Genomic DNA, 23329 nt, shown 5'->3' on the forward strand with positions numbered 1-23329 from the left:
AATTACAAATTTAAAACACCAAGTTTTAAATCTCTTTCCCCCTCCCTCCCACACTTTCACTTTGCTACAGCCAACTTGTGAAATTTGGAGGTCACTGAAGGCTAACAAACAGTGACAATTTTATTGCTGTTTGTAGCAAATGCAAATTAATGTATGGAATCCAGTGTTTCAAATCCAAGGCAATAACTGAATTGGACTAGAAAAAAAGCAAAAAGAAAAAAAGAATACTTTCCGTTATGTACAAAATGTTAATGATACTAAACTTAAAATGAAATTCTACCTGGAATACTACTTGCAAAATTTAAGATGTATTTCTCTCCAAAGCAATTCTGTTGATTAATTCCCCCCGCCCCCGTGTGTAACAAATTCTAGGAAAGAGGCCAAGTGTTATAAATAAGCTTGAAACTGGACCATATCTACAACTCAATAGGTTGTCCTACCATTTAATTTAAAATACTCAAAGTTAAGAAAACACTTTTTAAACACAAAAAACAGGTCCTCCCTATTTATCTTCCCACTCCTTTGAAATCATTAAAGTTTCTGGGCATTGAGAATAATGTGGGCATAGAGCACTACATTTTAAAGTGACATTTCAAAAGACTCAATTGTGAAGGTTACTATAGAATTAAGGATATTATGTGGACGTTCTAATATTTTCCTGACCATACAACAAATCTAGAAAGAAGGTCTACTAAGACTGCAATACTTAACTGGGAGTAAATACCACTGAACTCAGTGGGATTTACTTTTGATTAGACATGCATAGGATCGTGCTAGACGTGACTCAAATGTCTGGTAGTGAAATAAGCTTTACCTGGTGCAATCTAAAATTTGGATTGAAATAGTAACAACCAAAAGCTTTTGTAGCAACTACACCCCAGTTGGAAATGTGCTCATGTTCCAAATCACATTATTCCCTACAAAGTCTCAGCCAAAGAGTCTTCTCTCCACAAAGACTGATCCCATATTCTACATACCTTAAAACTTCTCTCTCATGTCTCTTCCTACCCCTTTGAGATCTGCTGGAAAGGCTTTGCTCTGTGTTCCACATTTTTTAGCTACTCTATAAAAGTAAGGAGTGGGTCCTTCTGTATCAATGCACCCATTTCGTGAACATTCCTAAAGAAGATGCTCCTGGACCCTTCCATGCATGCTATAACTGGAAGGCTTTTCTTGTAACCCTAACCTCAGGCTACTAAGGGTGCAAACCTACAGTATGCATGTTTAGATAGGAAAAAAGTCCCATAACTCTCAGCATTCCATAGCCAGCTATGCTAGGATTGTGCCCTAAGATATATGTATATATTAATTGAGACTGGAAATGTTATGCTTTTTAATTGTTGGTGTGCTTTTAGGCTCACTATAGAGAGGTGGTACTGGGCTGTGAATTTTATTTCATTCATTATTGCACCAGTCCTTTTCCAGCTTCATTGGCTGCCAGTCCAGCTCTGATTCAAAGTGCTGGTATTAACATTTAAAGCCCTAAACGGCTTGGGGCCAGGCTATCTGAAGGAACGCCTCCTCCCATATGTACCTGCCCAGCAAAATAACATAATACACATAGTACACAATAACATAATAAATAGTAACATAATAATTAAATGTGTTTGCATTTTCACAAACTATTTTTCACAGGTACAAAAGTACTGGATTAATCAACAAGGAAGGGAAAGGAAAAAAATACAAACATTATTGACAGGGTGGGTTTCAAGGATGGCAGGTCAAAGCTAGTAGAAATTGGGCTGCTGGCGGGAAAAAAATATTTGATTACTAGCTACGAGAGTCACAGGTTGATTTGTGCAGTAGGCAAAAATCGATTTATTGGCCCATGCACAGAGCAATTGGTCAAAAAGGTCTTAATTACCCAGACAATTCTAGCTCTTAAACACATGGGTTTACAAATCATTTGAAAGTTCGTGATGGAGGAGCCTAAGGAAGCAAACGGACACTGTAAAGAAGACTACTCCACCAACTCCTCTACAAACATCAACACAAGTGGGAGGGCATCTAGCCCTTTTTTTCTTGCATTCCTAGATTAATCAACGGCATGGCTAGATGGGGCGATATCCCAGGGATCGCCCCGGGATTGTCCCTGTGCGTCCACATGGCGCACACGGCATCCCAGGAGCAAGGAGGGATGATTCCTTCCTTTCCCTGGGATATTGCCCTACCCTTCCATCCTGCTTTTTCCTGCGGTCTTGGGAGGATCCCGAGACTGTGGGACGTGTGGCCTGCCATCACAGTTTCCCCCGGGCACAGAACTCCTCAGGAGGGTGGCGTGGGGTGAGCACAAGGTGTTGTTGTTGTTTTTAACCATCACAGTTCCGTTCGAGCGCTCCTTTTCCTTAAAAAGAAAATCAAAAATGGCAGCCATGACGTCACATGCCACGTGTAGACAAGGGGGACGATCTCATGATCATAAAATCATGAGATCATCCCGCTCAACTGCCCTCATCTAGCCATGCCCCAAGACGCATCAAAATTCAACTAAAGAAGAGAACTAGGGAATAACCTGTGCCTTCCCCTTGCACTGCAACAACTGGAATATCCTTACTGAGGTTCAGTTCAGACTTTGAGAACCATGGCTCTACGGTCAGCTGAAACTTTGGAATTATATTAGAGATGGACCAGAAAATAGAATGTACAAGGATAGGTGAAGAATAACACCAGGTGTCACTGGATGTCTATAAGATCAAGCAAGGATTTGCACGTGTGAAACAGTGACAGATCAAACACTATAGACAGCTTTCACACAGAACATTTCAATAGAGTCCATTCAGATATTCAGTCTAGAATCAGAATGTTGAATATTCAAATGACAAGAGCAGCGATTTCCCTTGACATTGGGTCATAAATGCCTTGTCATCTTGCTATCCTCATTCATACTACTCACCCCACACAAACCCACACACTTACCAGAACCTCTTTTTAACCGTCGTCTTGCCAGTTTGATTTGATCCTGCAGAATCTGTACCCAGTCTCTTGGGCCAGGGAGTTTATCCACATGGTTTGCAGTGCAGTATTTTTCTGTGAACACTACAATCAAAAGGTACAAAGCATATTTCTATATGTGTTTTTTTTTTTTTTAAAAGACCTAACTAAAACTGTGCACACTACAGGGGCGGGGAGCGGGAGACAACTTCAAATAAAGGTTTAAGCAACCCAACATGAGAAAAAACAAGATTAGAATGAAATCCACTACGACCTCAGTACTGCAATTCTTCTCACATAAAATACAAAGTCAACAAGCTTTCTGCTATACCCATCAATTTTCCAAGTGCAGGGAAATACTGACATAGAAGTGCAAGGAGATAGTAACATTAATGGTCACTATCCCTTACAGGCATACTTGAGTTGATAAGAGTCTCATGAAGACTGTACTAGGAATTACAATATAAACCTTGATTAAAGCTGTTACCCCCAGATGTACTGGCCACCCAGACTCAAGACCAATCATTGCCAGTCAGCAGGACCAATGGCTTTGCTAGCTGGGGTTGATGGGAGTTGTAGTTTAATACATCCAGAGGGCACCAGGTTGGTGAAGGCTGTCCTGAGCACTCAACAAACATTCACCGTATTGAAATAACATGAACAGAAGATGGCATTGAAATTCCAGAAACATTCTTAACTAGAATGAACAGTCTCCAGACCTAAACAGAGAACAACAAAAACATTGTCTGGGAATCACTGGTACAAACTGACACACACAAATATATAAATGTGAAATTTGAAAACACAATGTATGGTTTTGATTCTGTCAACCAGAATTATCAAGGTTAACTCCATCGTGCATATTTCAAACTACATTCAAGCTTAAGTTGGTGGGTTCCACCAACAACGATCTGAAGAACATATGTTATTTTAGGAGAACATAATCATGACATACTATTTGACATCAGCGTTTTCCCTTGACACAAAACTTTGGCATCTCAAGTTGTGTTTTAAAAAACACACAAAACCCCCCTTATCTATATAAAACGCTTAGGTATGTTTCAGTAAAGGCTTCAGCTGATACAGGCTGCTAAGCAACAGTAACAACGTGTAACGTCAGCTGATACAGGTTGCTAAGCCCCTCGCCCAACTCCTCCGGGCTTTCCAAGGTAATGCTATCCCCCTTTGTGCCTCTTCGCTCCCCCCCCCCCCCCCATGAAGGGGGCAGTGCCACGGTCCGGAGCATGAGCGAGGCACGGCCGGGGCCCTTGGTGGCCGGCCGCTTGCCTGATGTGAGCCGAGGCCCCAGCCTCAACTCATGCGAGCTGGGCAGCCGGCCCAAGGCTGACAGGAACCCCGGGGAAAGGGGGACACCTCCTCCCCATCCCCCCGACCTCCCTGCCCCCCAGGTCTGCCAGACGGTGCTGTATTGGCAGCCTCTAAGCAGCCCGCGCCCCCGTGATGATATTTAACAAATAAACTTTAAGATATGCTACAACGGCGTATGTTACACCGGGTACAGCTAGTTTAAAAAAAATCTTTACAATGAAAAAAGGAAAGAAAAGGGATACAGAAGAAAATGTTCTTTTACAAGAGAGAAAAAAAGGAGGGATATAGACTCTCTCTCCTATTGTTATGTGAAAGATAACGAACAATGAAATAATCAAGCATCTATAATAGGATCCCAATTGACTCTGTGAGTTCAGTGTATATTCACCTTTCTGCTCCGTGGCTACATGTGTGGCTTCTCAGAAAAATTGAATTGGAAAGATTTCTGAAAAAAATTCCTATGAAAATTACTTTGAACAGGGTAATTTGCAGCAGAATATTTTCAGTTATCACCCAACAGAGTGATCTAATTTAGCATGTTTAGAAAACAAAGCTTAACAAGTTTTTTTTTTTTTTTTTTGGTCCCAATACAAGTATCATTCCCCATTCAAGAATTTTGGAGCAGTGAACCAATAGAATAAAAGGATAAAACTGAATAAAAACAGTAAAATATATTTTAAAAAAAGAAAGAAAGTGCAAATAAAACCACAGCTGGTCATTCAGGAAAGGCTTTTTGGAGCACCGTTTTCAGGAGGTGCTGGAAGGAATACCACGCATCTATTTCAACATAGCTCACCCTCTTCCACTGAGGTTGTTGGAGCACCTTTGGTTTTGCTGTCATTATTTATCAGGTCCATCCCACCACACAGTGACATACATGTATTTCAATGACATATATGTATTCTGCCACACACTTGCCAGGGATTATCACCTGAAAACATGATTTAAAACTCTGAAACTGCCACTTTTGTCTGATTTTGTATTGCTACGGTATTCATTCATTGTTACTAATGGATTTATGAAATAGAAAACTTTCCACTAGAAAAATGTCTGCCCACTTTACTGCCTAGACTGTTTCACTTGTGTGGACACGAGAGATATGACAGGAAAGAAAGTCAAGAGAAACAGGAAGTTATCTAGTTTGGGGACCTGGTGGCCTTTTGCCTAGGAAAAACATCCCAAAATGCCCCATCCAATCAAAAATAAACTTTGCATGAAGAGTGAATGCCAGCTATAACACTATCTAACAGACCAATTAATTTCTCTCTCTGCCCTACTTACATGTCTCAACTCTGTTGATATCAGCAGCCAATACACCAACCATCCCAAAAACCCCACACTTCCTGATTAAGAAACATCCAAAAAATAGAGGCAAACATAGAGCTATGCAAATCTCACCAACATAGCCACAGGGAATTTAACAAGACTGATTGGAAGAATCAAGAGATAAGGATATGCATATAAGGCAGTAAATAGAGGCAACAGTCCAAATAAATGGAGATAAGGGCTAAGGGGGAAATGTGTGGCAAAGCCAGTTTGGAAAAGAAGTAGGGCATGGCACCCAAAATCCTCCCCCGGGGCTGTTTCAGACAACAGGTGAGGCCACAGTGTGTGCGGGGTGTGAGTGGCTGCCATTTTGAATATGCAATCCCTGCTTGGGGGCTGTCATATCGTGTGAACCTGGTGACCATGGTTTATGTGAGTGTTAAACAATCCCCACATAGCACATGATCTGTTGTCAATCCTCACATAATCTACACTTACTGGGTTCACACGACCCAACAAACCCTGAGTGAGGGTTGGATATGCAAGCCGATGGCACTGAAGCTCATCAGGAGTTAAATAACCTGCAATGGGCCATGATGTATCATCCGAACCTGGTCACTCAGTTGCAATGCATCTTTATGGCCTCATTTCCATACCCTTTAGGTTTCTCTCTAGCAATAAAAAAGACAGATGTAGAGAAAATATTACTCTTTCAGTTTGCTTAGCAGCACAGGTCTCCTGGAGAGAGAGAGAACAATGCCCAATAAAATGAATTACATCAGTGAAGAGTGTTCTTTACAATCTTTATCTAACTGATTTATTGGGCATGGCCTGCTCAATTTCTGATAATGGGAAAAAGAAACAGAAGTAGAATTAAAAAAAACATCTGAAAGGGCTGGTACAGGAACCTCTTATGGGAAGTATGTAAGCAGCAACTTGTCATTCTTGAGGAGATTCCACACTGGCTGGGCCGCCACAAGGAATAAATAGATCAATAGTATCTTGTAGAACAGCAGTTCAAAGGCAAAATGTATAAATGGAGCCAGGCAGAGCAAAGTTCCACAGGGTACCATCCCTTGCTGTTCACTTCTAGGAGAGGAATCCCCTAGCAAGTATAGCAGAGTACTCGAAGCAATATCACTTGTGTGGTACCATAAAAATAATAAAGAGAGTCCTCTTATTATAACAGTGCCTAGCAGTATCACCCCCCCAATACTATCAGCTGCTAGCTGTAGCTGAAAATTCTGATTCAGAGAGTTTAAGAGTTTGAGAATTGTATTGGAGTTTTAAATTCCATCATGTTTGTTTTATTTATTCAACCAGCTTGAGCCCTTCTTCCTACCAAGAAAGGAGAAGTGTTACAATCTTGCCTGTAAGTACTTTTTAAAACCTGAAACATGGCTGCTTTCACAACTTTTCAGACGAACTCAGCATTCTGAAATATTAGCCTGGCAGGCCTGCAACCTCATTTAACCCAGATTCACACGACTAGGTGAAATTGTCTACTTAAACTCACTCAAAATCTGTCTAGTCAAAAGCTATAGTTAACATTAGATTAATGACTAGGGTAAATATGTGATAATGTCAGATCTAGACATCTGCTGAAGCATAATTATCCGATAATTTATGTGGGGAGCGCACTTACCCTGTTTCCTTTACTAGGCTCATTTAAAGTTTTATCGCATCTCAAAATAAGGGGAGCCATGGCCACAACCCCAGCTATACATGAACAACAGTCTTCACCTGCAGGGAATTGTGAGATAAGAGATGAGTGCCCGACTTTATATCTATCTAAATAAATGGCTCTGCGAGAAGGCACTCAAAGGATACATATGGGTCAGAGCTGTGTGGATTAAGAATACATATTGTCAATGGTCCCTACGCCCTTTCAGTTTCACAGTCAGAAATACGTTTGGCCCTGGTTCCCATCATCATTGTTGTTGCATCCCAATGGATCCAGGATGTTGAGGGGGGACGACGACTGAGGCCCGAACATGCAAACAAGATCCTTGGCCAAGTCTGGTTGACTACCTGTGTGCTTGACCCTTGTCCTTCATAGCTCATTACATCAAATAAGGAGGGGATCGCCGACTGGGTCCAGGAGGTTGTAAATTCCTCCGAGAGAGGGAGTTGTGCTGACCTCTTTAAAAGAGGTGGTAATCAGACCACTTCTGAAAAAGCCTAACCTAGACCCGGAGGATGTTAACAATTATAGGCCAGTAGCTAATATCTCCTTCCTGGGCAAGGTGCTTGAGTGAGTGGTTGCAGGTCAACTCCAGGCACTCTTGAATGAAATTGATTATCTAGATCCATTTCGATCTGGCTTCAGGCCTGGTTTTGGAACAGAAACTGCCTTGGTTGCCCTGTGGGATGACCTTTGCCGGGAGAGGGAAGAGGGAGTGCAACCCTGTTGATTCTCTTGGACCTCTCAGTGGCTTTCGATACCATCCACCATGGTATTCTTCTGGATAGGTTGAATGGGCTGAGAGTTAGAGGCCCTGTGTTGCAGTGGTTCCGTCCTACTTGGATGGCTGATTCCAGAAGGTGGTGCTGGGGGGATATTGCTCTGTGCCATGACATCTAGGACATGGGGTTTCACAGGGCTCTATTTTATCCACTATGCTGTTCAACATCTACATGAAACCGCTGTGAGAGGTCATCCAGAGATGTGGACTGAGGTGTCATCAATATGCAGATGACATCCAGCTCTACTTTTCCTTTTTGTCAAACCCAGGTGAGGCAAAGGCTGTTCTGAATCAGTGCCTGGGAACGGTAATGGACTGGATGAGGGCCAACAAACTGAGACTCAATCCAGAAAAGATGGAGGTACTGTTAGTGGGTGGTTCATCTGTCCGGCGAGGTGATGTTCAACCTGTCTGGTGGGGGTTTCACTCCCCATAAGGGATTGGGTTCATAGTTTGGGGATGCTCTTGGATCCAGAACTGTCACTTCAGGCACAGGTGGACTCAGTGGCAAGGAGCACCTTTTATCAGCTTAGGCTGATATACCAATTGTGCCCTTATCTGGACAGAGATAGCCTAGCTACAGTTTTCCATACTCTGATAACCTTTTGTCTGGATTACTGCAATGCGTTATACATGGGGATGCTTTTGAAAACGGTCCAGGAACTTCAGCTAGTACAAAACAGGGCAAGATTATTAACAGGGACTGGCCAATGTATCCACATCACGCCAGTCCTTTTCCAACTTCACTGGCTGCCAGTCCAGGTCCAGGCCCGATTCAAAGTGCTGGTATTAACATCCAAAGCCCTAAACAGCTTGGGGCCAAGTTATCTAAAGGAACACCTCCTCCCATATGTATGTGCTGGGCCCTAAGATCATCCTCAGGGGTCCTTCTCCGTGAGCCCCTGCCAAAGGAAGTGAGGCAGGTGGCTACCAGGAGGGCCTTCTCTGCTGTGGCACCCCGGCAGCAGAATGAGCTCCCTAGAGAGGTTCACCTGGCACCTACGTTATACTCTTTTCGACACCAAGTGAAGACCTTTTTATTTTCTCAGTATTTAAACAATTTGTCATCTTAGTTATTTTAACTTTGCTGTTTAGATCTGTCTGTTAAATCTGTATAAATCTCTGCATTACTGCTCAGTTTTATCCTGGTTGTGCTTTTATATTCTACTTTTATATTGTGTTTTTATACTGTGGTTTGTTTTATAACTTGTATTGTATTTGATGGTTTTAATTTTTGTGAACTGCCAAGAGAACTGCGGCTATTGGGCAGTACAGAAATGCAATAAATAAATAAATAAATAAATTGTAGAAAACTTTCAAAAGAATGGGGCTAGAGGACAGAACTAATATAAATGCACAACATGCTTCACTAATCTCAAAGTATAAAACTAATCTTATTTACTGACCCTCAGTAACATCTCACCATCTCCATCCTTATACATGAACACGCTTTTAATAATTTTATTACTTACAAAACAAAAGCACATCACAAAGAGCTGCATACTAAGTTTCTTTCAATGCTGATCTGCAAGCACATCGAAAAACCTCAGTGGGACAATTGAGGCCCAATGTACGCAAGGAAACAGCAAGAGGGAAAAGCATTTATATGTCCCAAAACAGAGGAGAAAATATTCTCAGGTGCTTGAAAAAAACGTTTATTATGCCCGATGTGTTTCAGGAAAGGACTTCCCCTTCTCAGGAGCTGCTTATCTTTCTCCAAATGGGTCATAAAGAATCCTTCCAATCTTCTTCTGTCTTAAAATGCTCCAAACACATTGGGCATAATCATTCTTTCCCCCCCCCCTAGCACCTGAGAATATTTTCTCTTCTGTTTGGGGGCCCAGTGTAAACAGACACCTTGTTGTACACCACTGTACTATTTCAAATTGCAGGTAAGGAACTTTATGTTTAAATGCTCCTCCATATAAAAAAAAACTTCCTGTACCCAGAAAATTAAATATGATATATGAAGAATGGGTCTAGTTTAATATTCCCTCTGACATACTAGCTTTTGATGTGTAGTGATATCTGTGTTGTGTATACTACAAAAGGTGTGACAGGCTTTGCCTGGCTGCTCCCCTGAGACCCTGATGGTTACCCTCCTCCAGGGCCGAAATCAATCAATCATTATACAGGTTGCCAAGTTTCTGAATCTGGGCATTCTCACCAGACCACGTATGATTGCTTGAATTTTCCTCCTATGTTCTGTTCAAGGTCTAATGTTAACATATGTCCCATTCTTGCTCGGATCTTACTCCCTTTTACCCTTGATTTTTATATATTAAAATGTATTATTAATGATATGTTTTATATGCTTAGGTTATCTTATTGACCTTTTGCTTGGAATGACTGTACCTTTCTTTTTCTGGTCTATTGACTGTAAATAAAGGATTGATTGATACAAAAGGTGTGGGAGGGAGTTAAGAGTGGGATCTACTGGTAGATTACTGAGTGTTTCACAGTAGATCAGCAAGACTTTCTGACTCCCAATTGGTTAACAATAGCAACAATAAAAAGGCAAAAGGACTGCCCCCATCTTCTACTAAGTTATACTGCTGAAAAGAAAACTGGGGCTAACTGGGAGTTGAAAATGATGTCGCCAGGATCCCTCCTCCTCTATAAAATTCCATGTTTGAAGCAGGTTGATTGCACAACGAAAACCTTGTCTGGAAGCACACCTGAGTACATAATTATTTCATTCTAAGTGTGTGTCATTTGCACCAGTCTCCAGATCCAGTTGGTGGATTCCATAGTTCTAGTAAACAACACCTGAATCTGCCCATCCCTGCACTAAACAGCATGCATACTGATACAAACATGTATTCCCCACGCTAAAATCTGAAGTTTTACTACATCAAGAACTGTTGGTTTAGACCACATTTCCAGAATACATAATTGCAACTGAGCTTAGTGAAAAAGACATAAAGTTCACCACTACGTTTTTACCCTACCCAAAATGTGATACAGTATGATTACTAGATGACACTTTAAAAAAGCGGCTCTATTTTAAAATGAAACAAAATAGTACCTTTTATTGCACCCACAATATTTTGGTCGAGTCCTTTTCGGTTGTCATTGAGACCTCTTTTCCTCTTGCCATTGGGTAAAGAGTTGGCCAAGGTCTTATCATCAAAGAATGCACACACCAGCTTTCGAAATAGCAGGCTTCCTGAGCGAGTGTAATTTGCTAATATAGAGTCCAGTTGCGATTTAGGCATAAAGACGTCAAAGCCTTCAGCAAGTTGTACTTCTGGCTACCAAAAGAATATAAATGTGTTATTAGCACCTTTTTTATAACCGTTTTTGTGCAAAACTGAAAGTCAATGAGAATTTATTTGCATCAACATATATACACTCGTCTTTCCTGACACCAGGATATATGTCTATTTCACTGGAATAAAAGTTGTCAACTGAGCATAACAAAATGCAAATAAAAAATATTACATCCGTTATTTGGTCCACACATTATTATAGTTACTAAATGTAAATTATTAAGCTGGAAAAATCCCAGGCAGCTAGCTTCATTACTACACACTTAACTCTGGCAACTTCAATTCTGTAATATTTACTTAGTCTTTTTACAGTATTGGCTCTTAACAATTTGATGCTGCCTATTAGGAATTTGAAATATAATTACTATGACTGCAGTCTTGCACTTGGTGACACATTTCAATCGCACAACAATAAATTGTCATAATCACATGCTGAAATCCAGATTTCTTTGGCTATAAATGAAACCAAAGGCTTATATACATACATACACACACACACCCCTAGACGTAAGTCCCACTAAACTCAGTGGCACTTACTTTTCAGTAGACATGTATAGATTTGCACTAAAAATAATATAAGGAAAGAAGAACAAGAGCATAAGAAAGTGCATATTGCCTTGTTGCATGAGACCTGTGTAATCCAACAGCCACCTGCCACATACCACTGGGAAGCTCATAAGCAAGGCATGAAGGCAGTAGCTTTCCTCACTGCCTGTTCACTGCATCTGATATTCAGAGACATATTGATACAATGACTAATCATGTGTTGTTTAAACCATAGTTAGTTGTGGCCACGTGGCAGTGACCAAGCACATTGCCTCCCGTGTGCTTGTTGCTCCTGCTTTCCTAAACCACCCAGGAACATCCCTTTTCCTGGTTTGTTGTCATGATGTCAGAACCCGGAAACTCTGGATTGTATAATAATAATAATAATAATAATAATAATAATAATAATAATAATAATAATAATAATAATAATAATAATTCTTACCCAAGGTGGGGAACAACATTAATACAATACAATATAAATAAAATGCATAAAACTAATTAAAAGAGCAGATAAAACCAATACAATATTAAAATAACAATCAGGGCATCTTAAAATTCCTAGGTTTAAAATTCATCTGGGAAGGCCTGCCAGAAGAAACAACCTACAGTTAACCCAATGGAGGCATTCCTGGGTTATTTATGAAACTGAAACCCCAAGCATGCGGGAACCAGTACATTTACCAACTCCCATGAGCTCACAAACAACACATGATTTGTTAACCATGGATTGTTTGATCATACAAACCTGGCCACTGCCTTGGAACATGGAAGTTCCCTTTATCCATTATGACTAACAGCTACCGGCAGCTTTAAAGACTAGCCTTTTCCGGCAGGTCTATCCAGATCAATGTAAAATCAAGAATTTTTAAGATGTATTGATTCCTGTTCTAATGTTGTTTCCCGCCTCATTCCAAAGGGAGAGGCGGGTAAGAAATAAATAAATATATTATTATTATTATTATTATTATTATTATTATTATTGATAGTCCTATCCTCCATACACTTGGCTAATCTCCTTTTAAAACCATCTAAGCTCGTGTTTATCACCACACCTTGTGCTAGAGGATTCCTTAAGTTAATTACACGTTGCTGGAGCAAGCCCTTTTTATCTCCAATACCCAACTGCAAAAGCAACTGAGAAAACTCACAATAATTACCACAGGCAAGACCTAAGATCATATTGAAATCAGTTCTTTTGGTTGACAGAAGCAGAATATTTTAGTAAGTGCTGTTATAATTTAGAATTTAAGAATAATTTAAATATCACTTGTAACAGATTACTAGAAGTTTCTTGTATTGTCTGCTTCCAGAATGAGACTTTGCAAAACGACTGCACCTGTGCAATTCTGCATGTGTCAACTTCACAACGCAACTTTCTTTTGCATCCATTGCTAGTTAATTTACAAGCTTTGATAACAGTATGGACTTTTTCAAAGTGTGGAAAAGGTGGGCAAGTTTAAGAAAGCAAGTAGTTATTAGCACATACTAATCAGAATGCAATAGGAGGTTCTGAAGGTGAGAATGCCAGGTGCTCTCACCATATATAGAACTTTGATTAGAAACAGTGTCCTGTGTGTTAGGTGATTAAATCAGCAGCTCAATTACACCCTTTTGTCTAAAAAAATAATAATTGTGCCTTTTCTTTATTGGGTTTGTTATCACAATTAAAAAAACCCCGAAGATAGAGTAGATCTAACATAAATCAGTATGATAAATGTGTGTTCAACGAACTGGGAAAATGAATTGTTAACAAAGATTGAGGAAAAGGTCTATGTTTATTTTTAGAGTTCTTGCTATAAAGTGGTAACAAATACTCAGATAACTTTTCCTTTTTTAAAAGTAAAGCTCCCCCAACACACCAGCACACATACATCTAAAACAATATTGATGCTTCCAGAAAAAAACACAACACGTCCTTAAGCAAACGAAAAATTACATTTCAGACTTTGCTTATTCTTGGAAATAAAAAGAGGTGGCCCCAAAAATCAATCAAAGAAATTCATTCTCTCTCTCTCTCTCTCTCTCACACACACACACACACACCGCTTTGAAGTTCTGTGTCTTTATTACCATCACCTTAAGAATTGAACTCAAGGAAAATTGTCTTCACAAGTTAGTATGGTTCTCAGTACTAACACTGCCAAAAACCTTTCTGCTCAAATCCACCTCAAAAGAGGTATCTGACAAGCAGACGCCTAAATAACCCCCTAAATGTATCACTGCCACTGTTAAATCTCAAGAATTGCATATTAAACCAGCCATCTACAACCTTAGTGCCCTCCAGATGTTTTAGACTTCAACACCCATCAGCCCCAGCCAGCATGGCCAATGGTCAGGAATTCTAGGAGCTTAGGTCACCAGAACTAGGAAAGGCTGGGTTAAACCAAAACATACATAATTATTCTAGTTTTATTCAGACACAACGCATGAGGATTGTTTCCTTCGCGCTTCTGCCTGTCCTCTTCTTTTCTACGCCTTCCTACTAATCTGTCCTCGTCCTCCGGACAATCTGTTACCCCCCTTTGCTATAGCTCTCCTATAAGCAAACTTCTTTCCTATTGGGCTGCCCAGCCCAGCCCAGCCCAGCCCAGCACACAATTTCTGCTGCCCAAAGGGCTTATGGGAACCAAACTAACTTTTCACTGTCCTCACAGGCTGCCCTCCCTTCATTCACTTGTTAGTATGGTTATAGTTCTCATAGGCAACAAGCAAGAACCAATTTTTAGCATCACACAGTTCAAAGCCATAATCCCTCCCACTGCCAGTTGAACTCTACAGGTGCAAGGTGTGCTTTTGTCAGCAATGAAACACCATATATGCAAAGAAAGCCTCTGCTAGCTCTTGCTTACTCTCCTGGCACCACAATAAATGGCCTCTCCCTGTAGAAGCATCTTACAGAAGGCTATTCAGAATCTTTCAATAATTGCTTTGGAGGCTATACCTCAGCCTACTTATCAACAGCCAATTTAAACCAACTGAGGCAAATTGATCTTTTAAGCATGTGTGCAAATTTGGTAGGAAATGAAAGCAATTATTTCAATTTTCATCCGGCTCAATTTCTAGAACTTGGAAGTGGGTAAGAGCTGCTTAGCACACAAGCAGATGAAAACAGAACAGATTAATTAGTAAATTGGAATCTGTTAAGGTAACAATGTTCCTTCTATATATATATAGTTATCTATACCTAGGATATATATTCAGATTGTATTCCGTGTGCTCAGATGAGTGTCATTTTTCAAAATAACCCAGACTAAAAGCCTGTCTGCCACCCAAGAAGTGCTCTTGGTCACTCAAGCAGATGCAGCAGAATTAAAAATAAAATGCTCATGTTCTCAGAGCAGCCCTCTAATCCACCCTCAACACACTGACCTGGTTCACACAGAACAGTAACCCCCGTTTTTTTCTTTATCCTATGGTTCGTTGAATTCTGGGTTGCTGTGATATTCAAATACAATCACACTAACAAACCATGTTTTTTTTTAAAAAAAACCCATAATGGGCCCAGAACAAGAACCCATGGTTTGTTGTTAGGTTGTGAACTCTGAATTGTTTAAACCATGCGTTGTTACTTGTGAACCCAGAACCATCGGTTCTTTTGCCAGGCAATAAACATGGCTAGTCGAAAACACCAGGCACTCTACATGCCAGACTACATTCCAAAGGCATTTGGAATACAGGCAGGGAACAGATGAAGGAGGAGTAAAACAAACAACTCAGGGTTTGAGAAACAATGGTTTGTTTGATCTGTCTGCCACACAAGGCAACAAAGACTGGATTAACTATGGGTTAAATAAACTATGGATTAGCTTTATGGACAAACTAGGCCATTGTTTCCTACCCTTAATAATAAAGGTAGAGGTATCTTGAAATGTGTGTGACATATTATTTGGAATACAGCTTCATGGTTAATTTGGGTGATAAGTTCCCCTTCTTGTACATCTGTGAAATTTTCTCTCTTTGATTAATGCTAGCTAAGCATTAAAAAAAGGGCATGTTCTGTATAATGACTGGCACACAGTGCAAGTTTTCAATGACTAGGCTGTTACACAATAACACTAATAATCAGGTAGAAAACAGGACCCTGAATTTACCTAGTAGAAAACCCAGTATCTCTGTACTAGAAAATGTAGAAATGTCTGTTCAATAGGGGCTCTTCACAGAACAATTCCTAGCTTCAATTAGAGATCCAATTAATGTTATTTGTAGATTCATATGTGTGTGTATTTTATAAATGAATCAGTCTGTACCCTAGTCACACAACATGAAAATAAAATGCCGATTTATTCCAGATTCCTTCAGTAGAGAATTATCCTTCAATTGCAAGCAATCAGTACCCAATTGAGCTTCACATGGACATCTTCAAGTATGATTTATAGCCAAATAGTTTGTTAACATAAAATAATCAAGGCAATGGTGTACATAATTAACACAAATGAAAGAATTGCCAAAACGTTTGTTATGCTAAAATTAGCAGGCAGCAAATTAAATTTTATCCTAAGCATTTCAGAATGATTGTATTGATTAAAACAGATCTCCTTTGCCAGTTCGACATACATTATTTTCTTTGCATGGAAAACAAACAGAACATTTACACAGAAGTAGAGTATTCAATTGGTTCAATACGAAAGGTAAATCTCATTAGGCTGCAATCCTATGCACAGTTACTTGGAAGTAAGCCCCAGTGACCACAATGGGGTTTATTTCATAGTCAACACAATAATCAGAGCAAATCTGTGGGCCATATTTAAAACAGGCCACTTTTATTTTGAAGAAACCACAAGACCCTGATCTAGAACTTGTTAATCCTGATTAGGGCCTGGCATGTTTCTTGCTGAAAATCTGTGTCTATTTGCAGTAAACAAGACTCTTATGGACACACAGCAGGGCCAGGGTTTGTATTTTATGCAGAAGGAAACTGGTGCCGGGCCCCAATGAGAATTGGAAATGTGGTCCTGATTGGAGCCCTACAGCTGATTTTACTTCACAATAAAAAGGGCCCATTTAAGCACACTTTTTTAAAAAGCATGAATAACAAAACATGCAATTTGGCACTGTGTTAACCCCAACACAAAGATCTACCTGCACTCCTAATTCCTAGTTCAGTCCCACCTCAACTGTGAGCTCACTGAGTGGCCTTACGCAAGCCACTCTCTCATATTTCCCACCACCTGAAATATAGGAATAATAATTCTAACCTACCTTACAGGGCTACTGTTAGGGTTAATACGATAATGTATACAGAACACTGTAAAAGCTCAAAAAGCGGTATATAAATGCCAATTACAATGGCAATTGCCATAATATCTTGCATGAACATTTTAATTGCAACGGAGAGATTCAAAACAGGGGAGGATTACTTAATTCAAATCTGAAGGTCACCCTGGTAACAAATCAGGAGTCAGAGAGCTGTGGCTAATTTAGGCCTTTGAGTGAACATGCAATGAATATAAATCGAACAAGTGGGACCTACAACAAAATGTTGCAGTGTGGAGTGCTCCTGTTCCGATTTCCAAGCATTCCATTTCATTCCCCCTCCTCTCTGGCTTTCCAGTTTCTGCTTCTCCAATAGCTAGTATTACATGCCCATGAAGAATGCTCAGTCTTCACTGGGTTGGGCTGGGCACCTTTTAGAGGCTTTCTTTGGGTGTGTGTGTGTGTTGTTGTACTTTTGTTCCCTGCAACCTGCTGATATTTCCCTTCTTGTGCATGTAGTGGGCTGTTTTGACTATTTGACAATTCACGCTTGGAGAATTAAGTTTGCTATTAATATATAAGGTATTAGTTTTATGGATGTGAGGCATACCAATTTTGTTATCCTGAAAAATGCAGGAACAATCTCTTGAGCAATCTTAATAAAGCTCAAAAATCCTAAGAGTTAGAAACTCAGGTGTACATTTTAATGTTATGCAAATTTACTCCTTGGAAAATCTCACTGATACCAAGGAGACTCTTATGAATGTGTACAGAACTGCAGATGTGCAGCCTGTACCTATATTCCAGATGTGGGATGCCAAAATAGTTTTAATTTTTGTGAACCGCCCAGACAGCTCCGGCTATTGGGCGGTATAGAAATGCAATAAATAAATAAATAAAATAATAGTTCGGTGTTGTTGTTTTTAAAAAAACAGCACCCAGTGGCTATAGAACGGCAAAATTAGTTTGCAAGCTAATTTTGACCCTTTCGTTGCTCCAGAGCACATTTCCCCCCCATTTTTTTTCTCAATTCATGGTGCAGTTGGAGCTGCTGTGGGTTATGTGCCCCCCTCCATTATATTCAGAAATCTTCCTTCATTTCCTTATATTTGTTTCCAATCCTTTGGCATTCTTCCTATCACATATTCAACTGTACTTCTATCAATGTGAGAGCTAGATACTTATTTAAGGAGAAAAAAGAATTTAGAATCATGGGAAATTCTAACAAGTACTTCAAGGACTTTGCAATAATCGAACTCCTGAAGTAGAGGAATTTGCCTGGCTTCATTAAAACTACCCTGTACTAAAACAAGAAGTTATAGGTTACTTTCATAAATTGATGTATTGAAAAATAACATTGGGTACAATCTAACGGGATGCTTACACTCCTGCTGATTCTCTTGCACTCTGTCAATTCCCGTCTGCAAGTAGTGACCACTGATTGCTTAGCAAAGATTTAGTGCCTCCATGGGCAACCAAGAATGAGCAAAAACACTCATTTGTGGAATGAGGCAGGTTGGTGGGGCTTTTATAAGGGAGCTTCATTGACCTGTCCTGATCGAGAAACCATTTCTGCTTGTTTTGGGGCTTCCTCTGGGAAGAGTTAAATCTCTGTTGGGCAAGCAGTGGGTCGACATAAACCGCTGCTCGTGCAAAAGAATCTGCAGGGCTCAAGAAAATCGGTGAGGGCATAAGCGCCCCAATGGATTCTGCCCATTGTAAATATCTGCATGAACACCACATACATGCCACAAATATACAGTTCAAGTACAAACTAGAGATACATGATAAAAACAGTTATGACCGTGTTGCATTTAAGGGCCTACTGAAACCATGATCATTCCACAAGTGTGTTGGCAAATCCTTACATGCAATGGGCCTTTTGAATTTTACTTCTGAAAAGCAGCCCCTCCTACAGCTACCAGCACCTGTCATGCCAGAATACAACCAGTTTTTAAAAATGGTTTTCCGCAATAGCTGCAATCCTTCATATGGTTGAAGGTGTTTGCTATCAGGGAGGTATTTTTCTTTTCGTTTCCATATAGAAGAGAGTGGAGTTTTTTAGTGTTTGTTAAGAGGCAAATGAGATATAGTGAATTGAACAAGACCACCCAGTGAGCTTCATGACTGAGTGGGAATTTGAACCGAGGTCTTCTGCCGCCAACAACATGTTCCATCCCCCAATCAGAGATTTAAAAAATTCTTTAATTCACCTCAAAGTACATTCTGAGTCTGGGTTTTTAATATGTTTAAGACACATATACAAAGTCAGATCATTTTTTTTAAAACCCACTTTGGTTAAACACATAAAAACTTGAACGTTTTTAAATAACTGGCCCAAGGCATGATGGGTTATATTACTGAAACATCCTGTAAAAAGATCTAGAATCAACTACAACTCCACCTGACTTCAGTGAAGCTATGAATTAACCACTGGGTTAATAATCAAGCAATGACAGACTTCCCGACAACACTGTCCCTCTATAAATCAAAATGTGTTTCCCTCCTTCCCCATTTTCTTAGATTCAGCTTTGCACCCAGAAAGAACCAAAAAAGCATGGGTGGGATTAAAACACAAACAAACCTGGTAGAAAACTGAGTCTGCACACTCAAAACTATGAAAAACTGAAGGGCGATCTAAAAACAAGTCACAATTATAGAATTAGTTATAAAACTGAAAGAGAAGTTACTAATCGTCTCCTAGCACAAATGTTTCTAGCCATAATTATAATTATGGTATAAGGACCACAGAAAAGCATTTAACCAGTTACTATGTATCATTACATAGAGTCTGTGGTATGACACACTAATCTAATTACCGGTGTAGCTCACATCTGTGTAACTGAATTATCATGACTGCTCTTTTTTATTATTAGTTTGCACTTCTAGAGAGGTACAATATTATCTACAGAATTCCTTTCATTTATGATCATTGATACAGAATTTAATTATGTTCTCTGAGCTTGCTGTACTTAGGAAATTGGAAAATGTCTTCTCAAAATTAAAAAGATATGCTGAAGAAATTAATGATCAGCTTACTCATCAGTGAACTTTTCAGACATCATCCACCTCAAACGCTAACAAAGCCACCCTCTTGCTCACCAGATATTCATTCTACAAACATCTAATTCAAAATGAGTAAATGACAAATGCACCCTTTCCAAATCCCAGCTATATGTAGACACCTGCTAATTCCAGCCCATGTACTACAATACTCACCTTCAAAGGGCCTGTGGGAAGCACCACTTACTTCAGCTGCCTTTGTGCTATGGGAGAGTATAAAATTGGGCAGTTCAATCCCGTGGTTAACATTAAACAGCAGTGGCACAACTAGTGTTTTTCCCAACTACAGACGTTATTGTGATTCTGGGTAGCAGACAAGCTGACTTTGCTCTGCTACCAGGAAATCCCATTCTGTCATTATTAAAGAGATCCAACACAGATTTGTGAAGGTGCTTCCACAGGGCCACACTTAATAACCTAGACCCATTAGGTTGCACAGGATAAAGTGACAATCAGTTAGCCTTCAGAATAGCCACTCATTCCATCATTATCTATGGTAGGGATAAGAAAGAACAAACTATTTTAGTTCTACTGGAAAATAATGAATGTATTTTACAAAAAGGAAGAAAAGGAAAGGTGGCAGAGAAAAGGACAGCCATGTGAGAGATTCTTCCCAGAAAGAGAACAGTTTCAAACGATTGCAGAAAATATTCTCACCCTTGCCAGCTTTGTTTCAATTCTGTTTAACTCTTCAATTCTAATCTCACCTTGATATTAACTTGGCAACTGCAGGCATGCTAACAAAACCCACCTTTTCCATGAAGCCTATTGTTTAATCCTACTCATTATCCTCAAATGAATTTAAGCACGTTACTGCATTTGTTCACAGTAATCTCTTGTTACATTTGCCCTTTTCTTCCTTTCTTTCACCAAACTATTTGGGGCAGGGACCTTATCCATGTACACTGATGGCACTACATAACAGCAGCAAGAGTATGATGTAAGCACTTTAAAAAAAAAAAAGCTGATCACACTAAATTGATTAAAATAAAGGACAAATTAGTTTTCAAGATCTATTGAGATCTGCTAGCCTTTTGGAAATACGAAAAACAAAAACGAAACAGTCCCACTATCCATGACATCTTTACTATCTTAAGCAGGAGGTGACACCATCATCTTAGCACTTTAACACCCAATTTTAGGTTCTCTAGAACTCATTGACAAGACTACAAAACCACAAAATAATTCCTGCTATTATCCCATGGCTTCCCAACGTGACTGTGAATAAAATGACCAAGGCTTATTCAATGCTAGACTCAATGCAAGTGTTTTCAAATAATACTCTCAGAGGCAAACTAGTGCAAAATGTTAAATAGAAACTGGACAACCAAGTGTATTTCTCAGGATATTCCATTCCTGCAACCTCCTGCACACAAGGCATCCTGAAAAAAGTGTATATGACTGACATTATGATCTGCTGATTTAAGAAAGATCCCTCGAGAAAACAACATTACAACCTTATTTATTTATTATATTTCTATACGATTCAATAGCTGAAGCTCTCTGGGCACAAAAATTAATGCTAAAACTTGTTGCACTATGACATTAGGCCTGCACTGCAGTCAGGATCTGTTTTCCCAGCAACTGAATGTTCCCTATTATTTATTACATCTGGTCAACTTACATCTGAAGAAGAAGATTCGAGGACAATGCCAAATCCTGAAACCTGTGGTTCCAATTTCAAGGAAGATTCAGCTGCCTCCACACCTGACTTTTCAGAATTTGCTGGTAGCTTTTTTTCATTCTCTACAGTGTTAGGCTTCTTATTCACAGTAAGAGGTTCAATAGTCTTTGGGGATATTTTTTTCTTTTTATTTCTCTTTCTTGACAAGGTTGATTTCTGTGCACAAATCAGAGGAACTGGAGGCTGTTGTCTGTTATGAGCAGCAACTGAAGAAAGAAAAAACCATGATTCCATTGATGAACATGTACCGAGGATTGCAATCACTATAGTCCAGAGAGGAGAAATTGGCTCTCCAATCAGTTCCCACCCTACCTCCTACTAGCCTAGAGGTGACACCTTGCACTCTGCTTGAACCACTGGCTGTGTAGAATACATTATTTTTAAGCTGCCAAGCTGCCCCCTCTCTTCCCAACACTGAAGGAGGAGAGACACTCCAGAAACCCTTGTATAAAAAGGCACTGCTCTCCCTTCAGAGCTGGAAATGCTAAGAGTGGGCAGCTAGCTCAGAAGTGGAGTGTGATTGTCAGGCATGGCACGTTGAGCTACCTCCTGCACTGAGTGGCCTAACAGGCCCCTTCCAACTCTACTATTCTATGATTCTAAGTTCTGTGATGATGAACAGGCTCTCTGTTTCAGCATGGAAGAGAAGCCTGAGAGCAGCACTGGAACTATCAAATGCAACTCTGCTCTTTGGCTTCCTTTCCAGCTGACTGGTGTCTTCCTAGCACTACAAATATAGGATGCCACAGAGGTTTCCATATTATTGCAGAGCTTCTGCCATGTCCCCTCCTTTAGATATGAGAGGATTCTTCATCAGAGGACTAGATCTTCCTCAGTCAAAGTTTGAAGCCCAGGAAAACGAGCACTTATGATCAGGGGTGTCCAATCCACAAGCAAGAAGAAATTGATCACCCCTGCCATTTAATCCCAAATTCAGCTTGACTTGTTCTGTGAATGCCAGCTTTTGTTATGTTGTAAATGTCGTGTTTCAAGTATGAACATTGCATGTAAAACTCTCATACCTTTAACTTTTCAAAACAACCAGTGTGTGTGGAAATAAACAATTGATGGAGAGAGTTCCTACGCTAAGGTTTCCCCCCCATATATTGCATATTCATCTCTTGATAATTGCAACAGTGTGATTACTTGTTTGGGTGAATCCCACAGAGCTAACATCATGGACAGAACTTTCTTATCTCCTCAAACAGAATGCTTTCCAGCAGAGCCAGTTCACACACACACAGTTGCCTTTCATCAAATGTAGAGTGTCAAGCCATGCAAAAATGAAGCAGTGTACAAGCATGTGTAAACCAGCCTTTCATTTGAAGTATCTCCAGCAGATGCTCATCTAGCTTATACATTGCTGCCCTTAGGCAGTTTCCTCAACTGTTAGTATTTTCCTCCTAAGAGTTAACCTAAATCTCACTTCCTGTAATTGAAAACTGCTGCTGCTCTCCGTATCCTTGGTAGAGCTGTTTCTGATGCCCTTTGAAATATTTGAAAAGTGTCAGGGTGCTCCACTTTCCCCCACTCTCAGCATTTTTCATCAGTCTTGGCTGAAAGTGCCCAATATACTG

At 39.9% G+C, this 23329-nt stretch overlaps 1 protein-coding gene across 2 annotated transcripts in view; it reads right to left on the reverse strand.

Annotated features, from left to right (window-relative positions):
• The window catches only part of BEND7 (BEN domain containing 7), a 60111-nt gene that overhangs the window by 9972 nt on the left and 26810 nt on the right, over positions 1-23329 (reverse strand). For both annotated transcript variants that reach the window (XM_063134274.1, XM_063134273.1), the window contains exons 5-7: positions 21693-21958; positions 11020-11245; positions 2917-3036 (exon numbers count right to left, since the gene is read on the reverse strand). In XM_063134274.1, the coding sequence (XP_062990344.1) occupies positions 2917-3036; positions 11020-11245; positions 21693-21958 (612 nt within the window). The remainder of the gene's footprint in view (positions 1-2916; positions 3037-11019; positions 11246-21692; positions 21959-23329) is intronic.

This window comes from Elgaria multicarinata, chromosome 9 (genome assembly GCF_023053635.1).
Source record: "Elgaria multicarinata webbii isolate HBS135686 ecotype San Diego chromosome 9, rElgMul1.1.pri, whole genome shotgun sequence".
NCBI classification, from domain to species: Eukaryota; Metazoa; Chordata; class Lepidosauria; order Squamata; family Anguidae; genus Elgaria; species Elgaria multicarinata.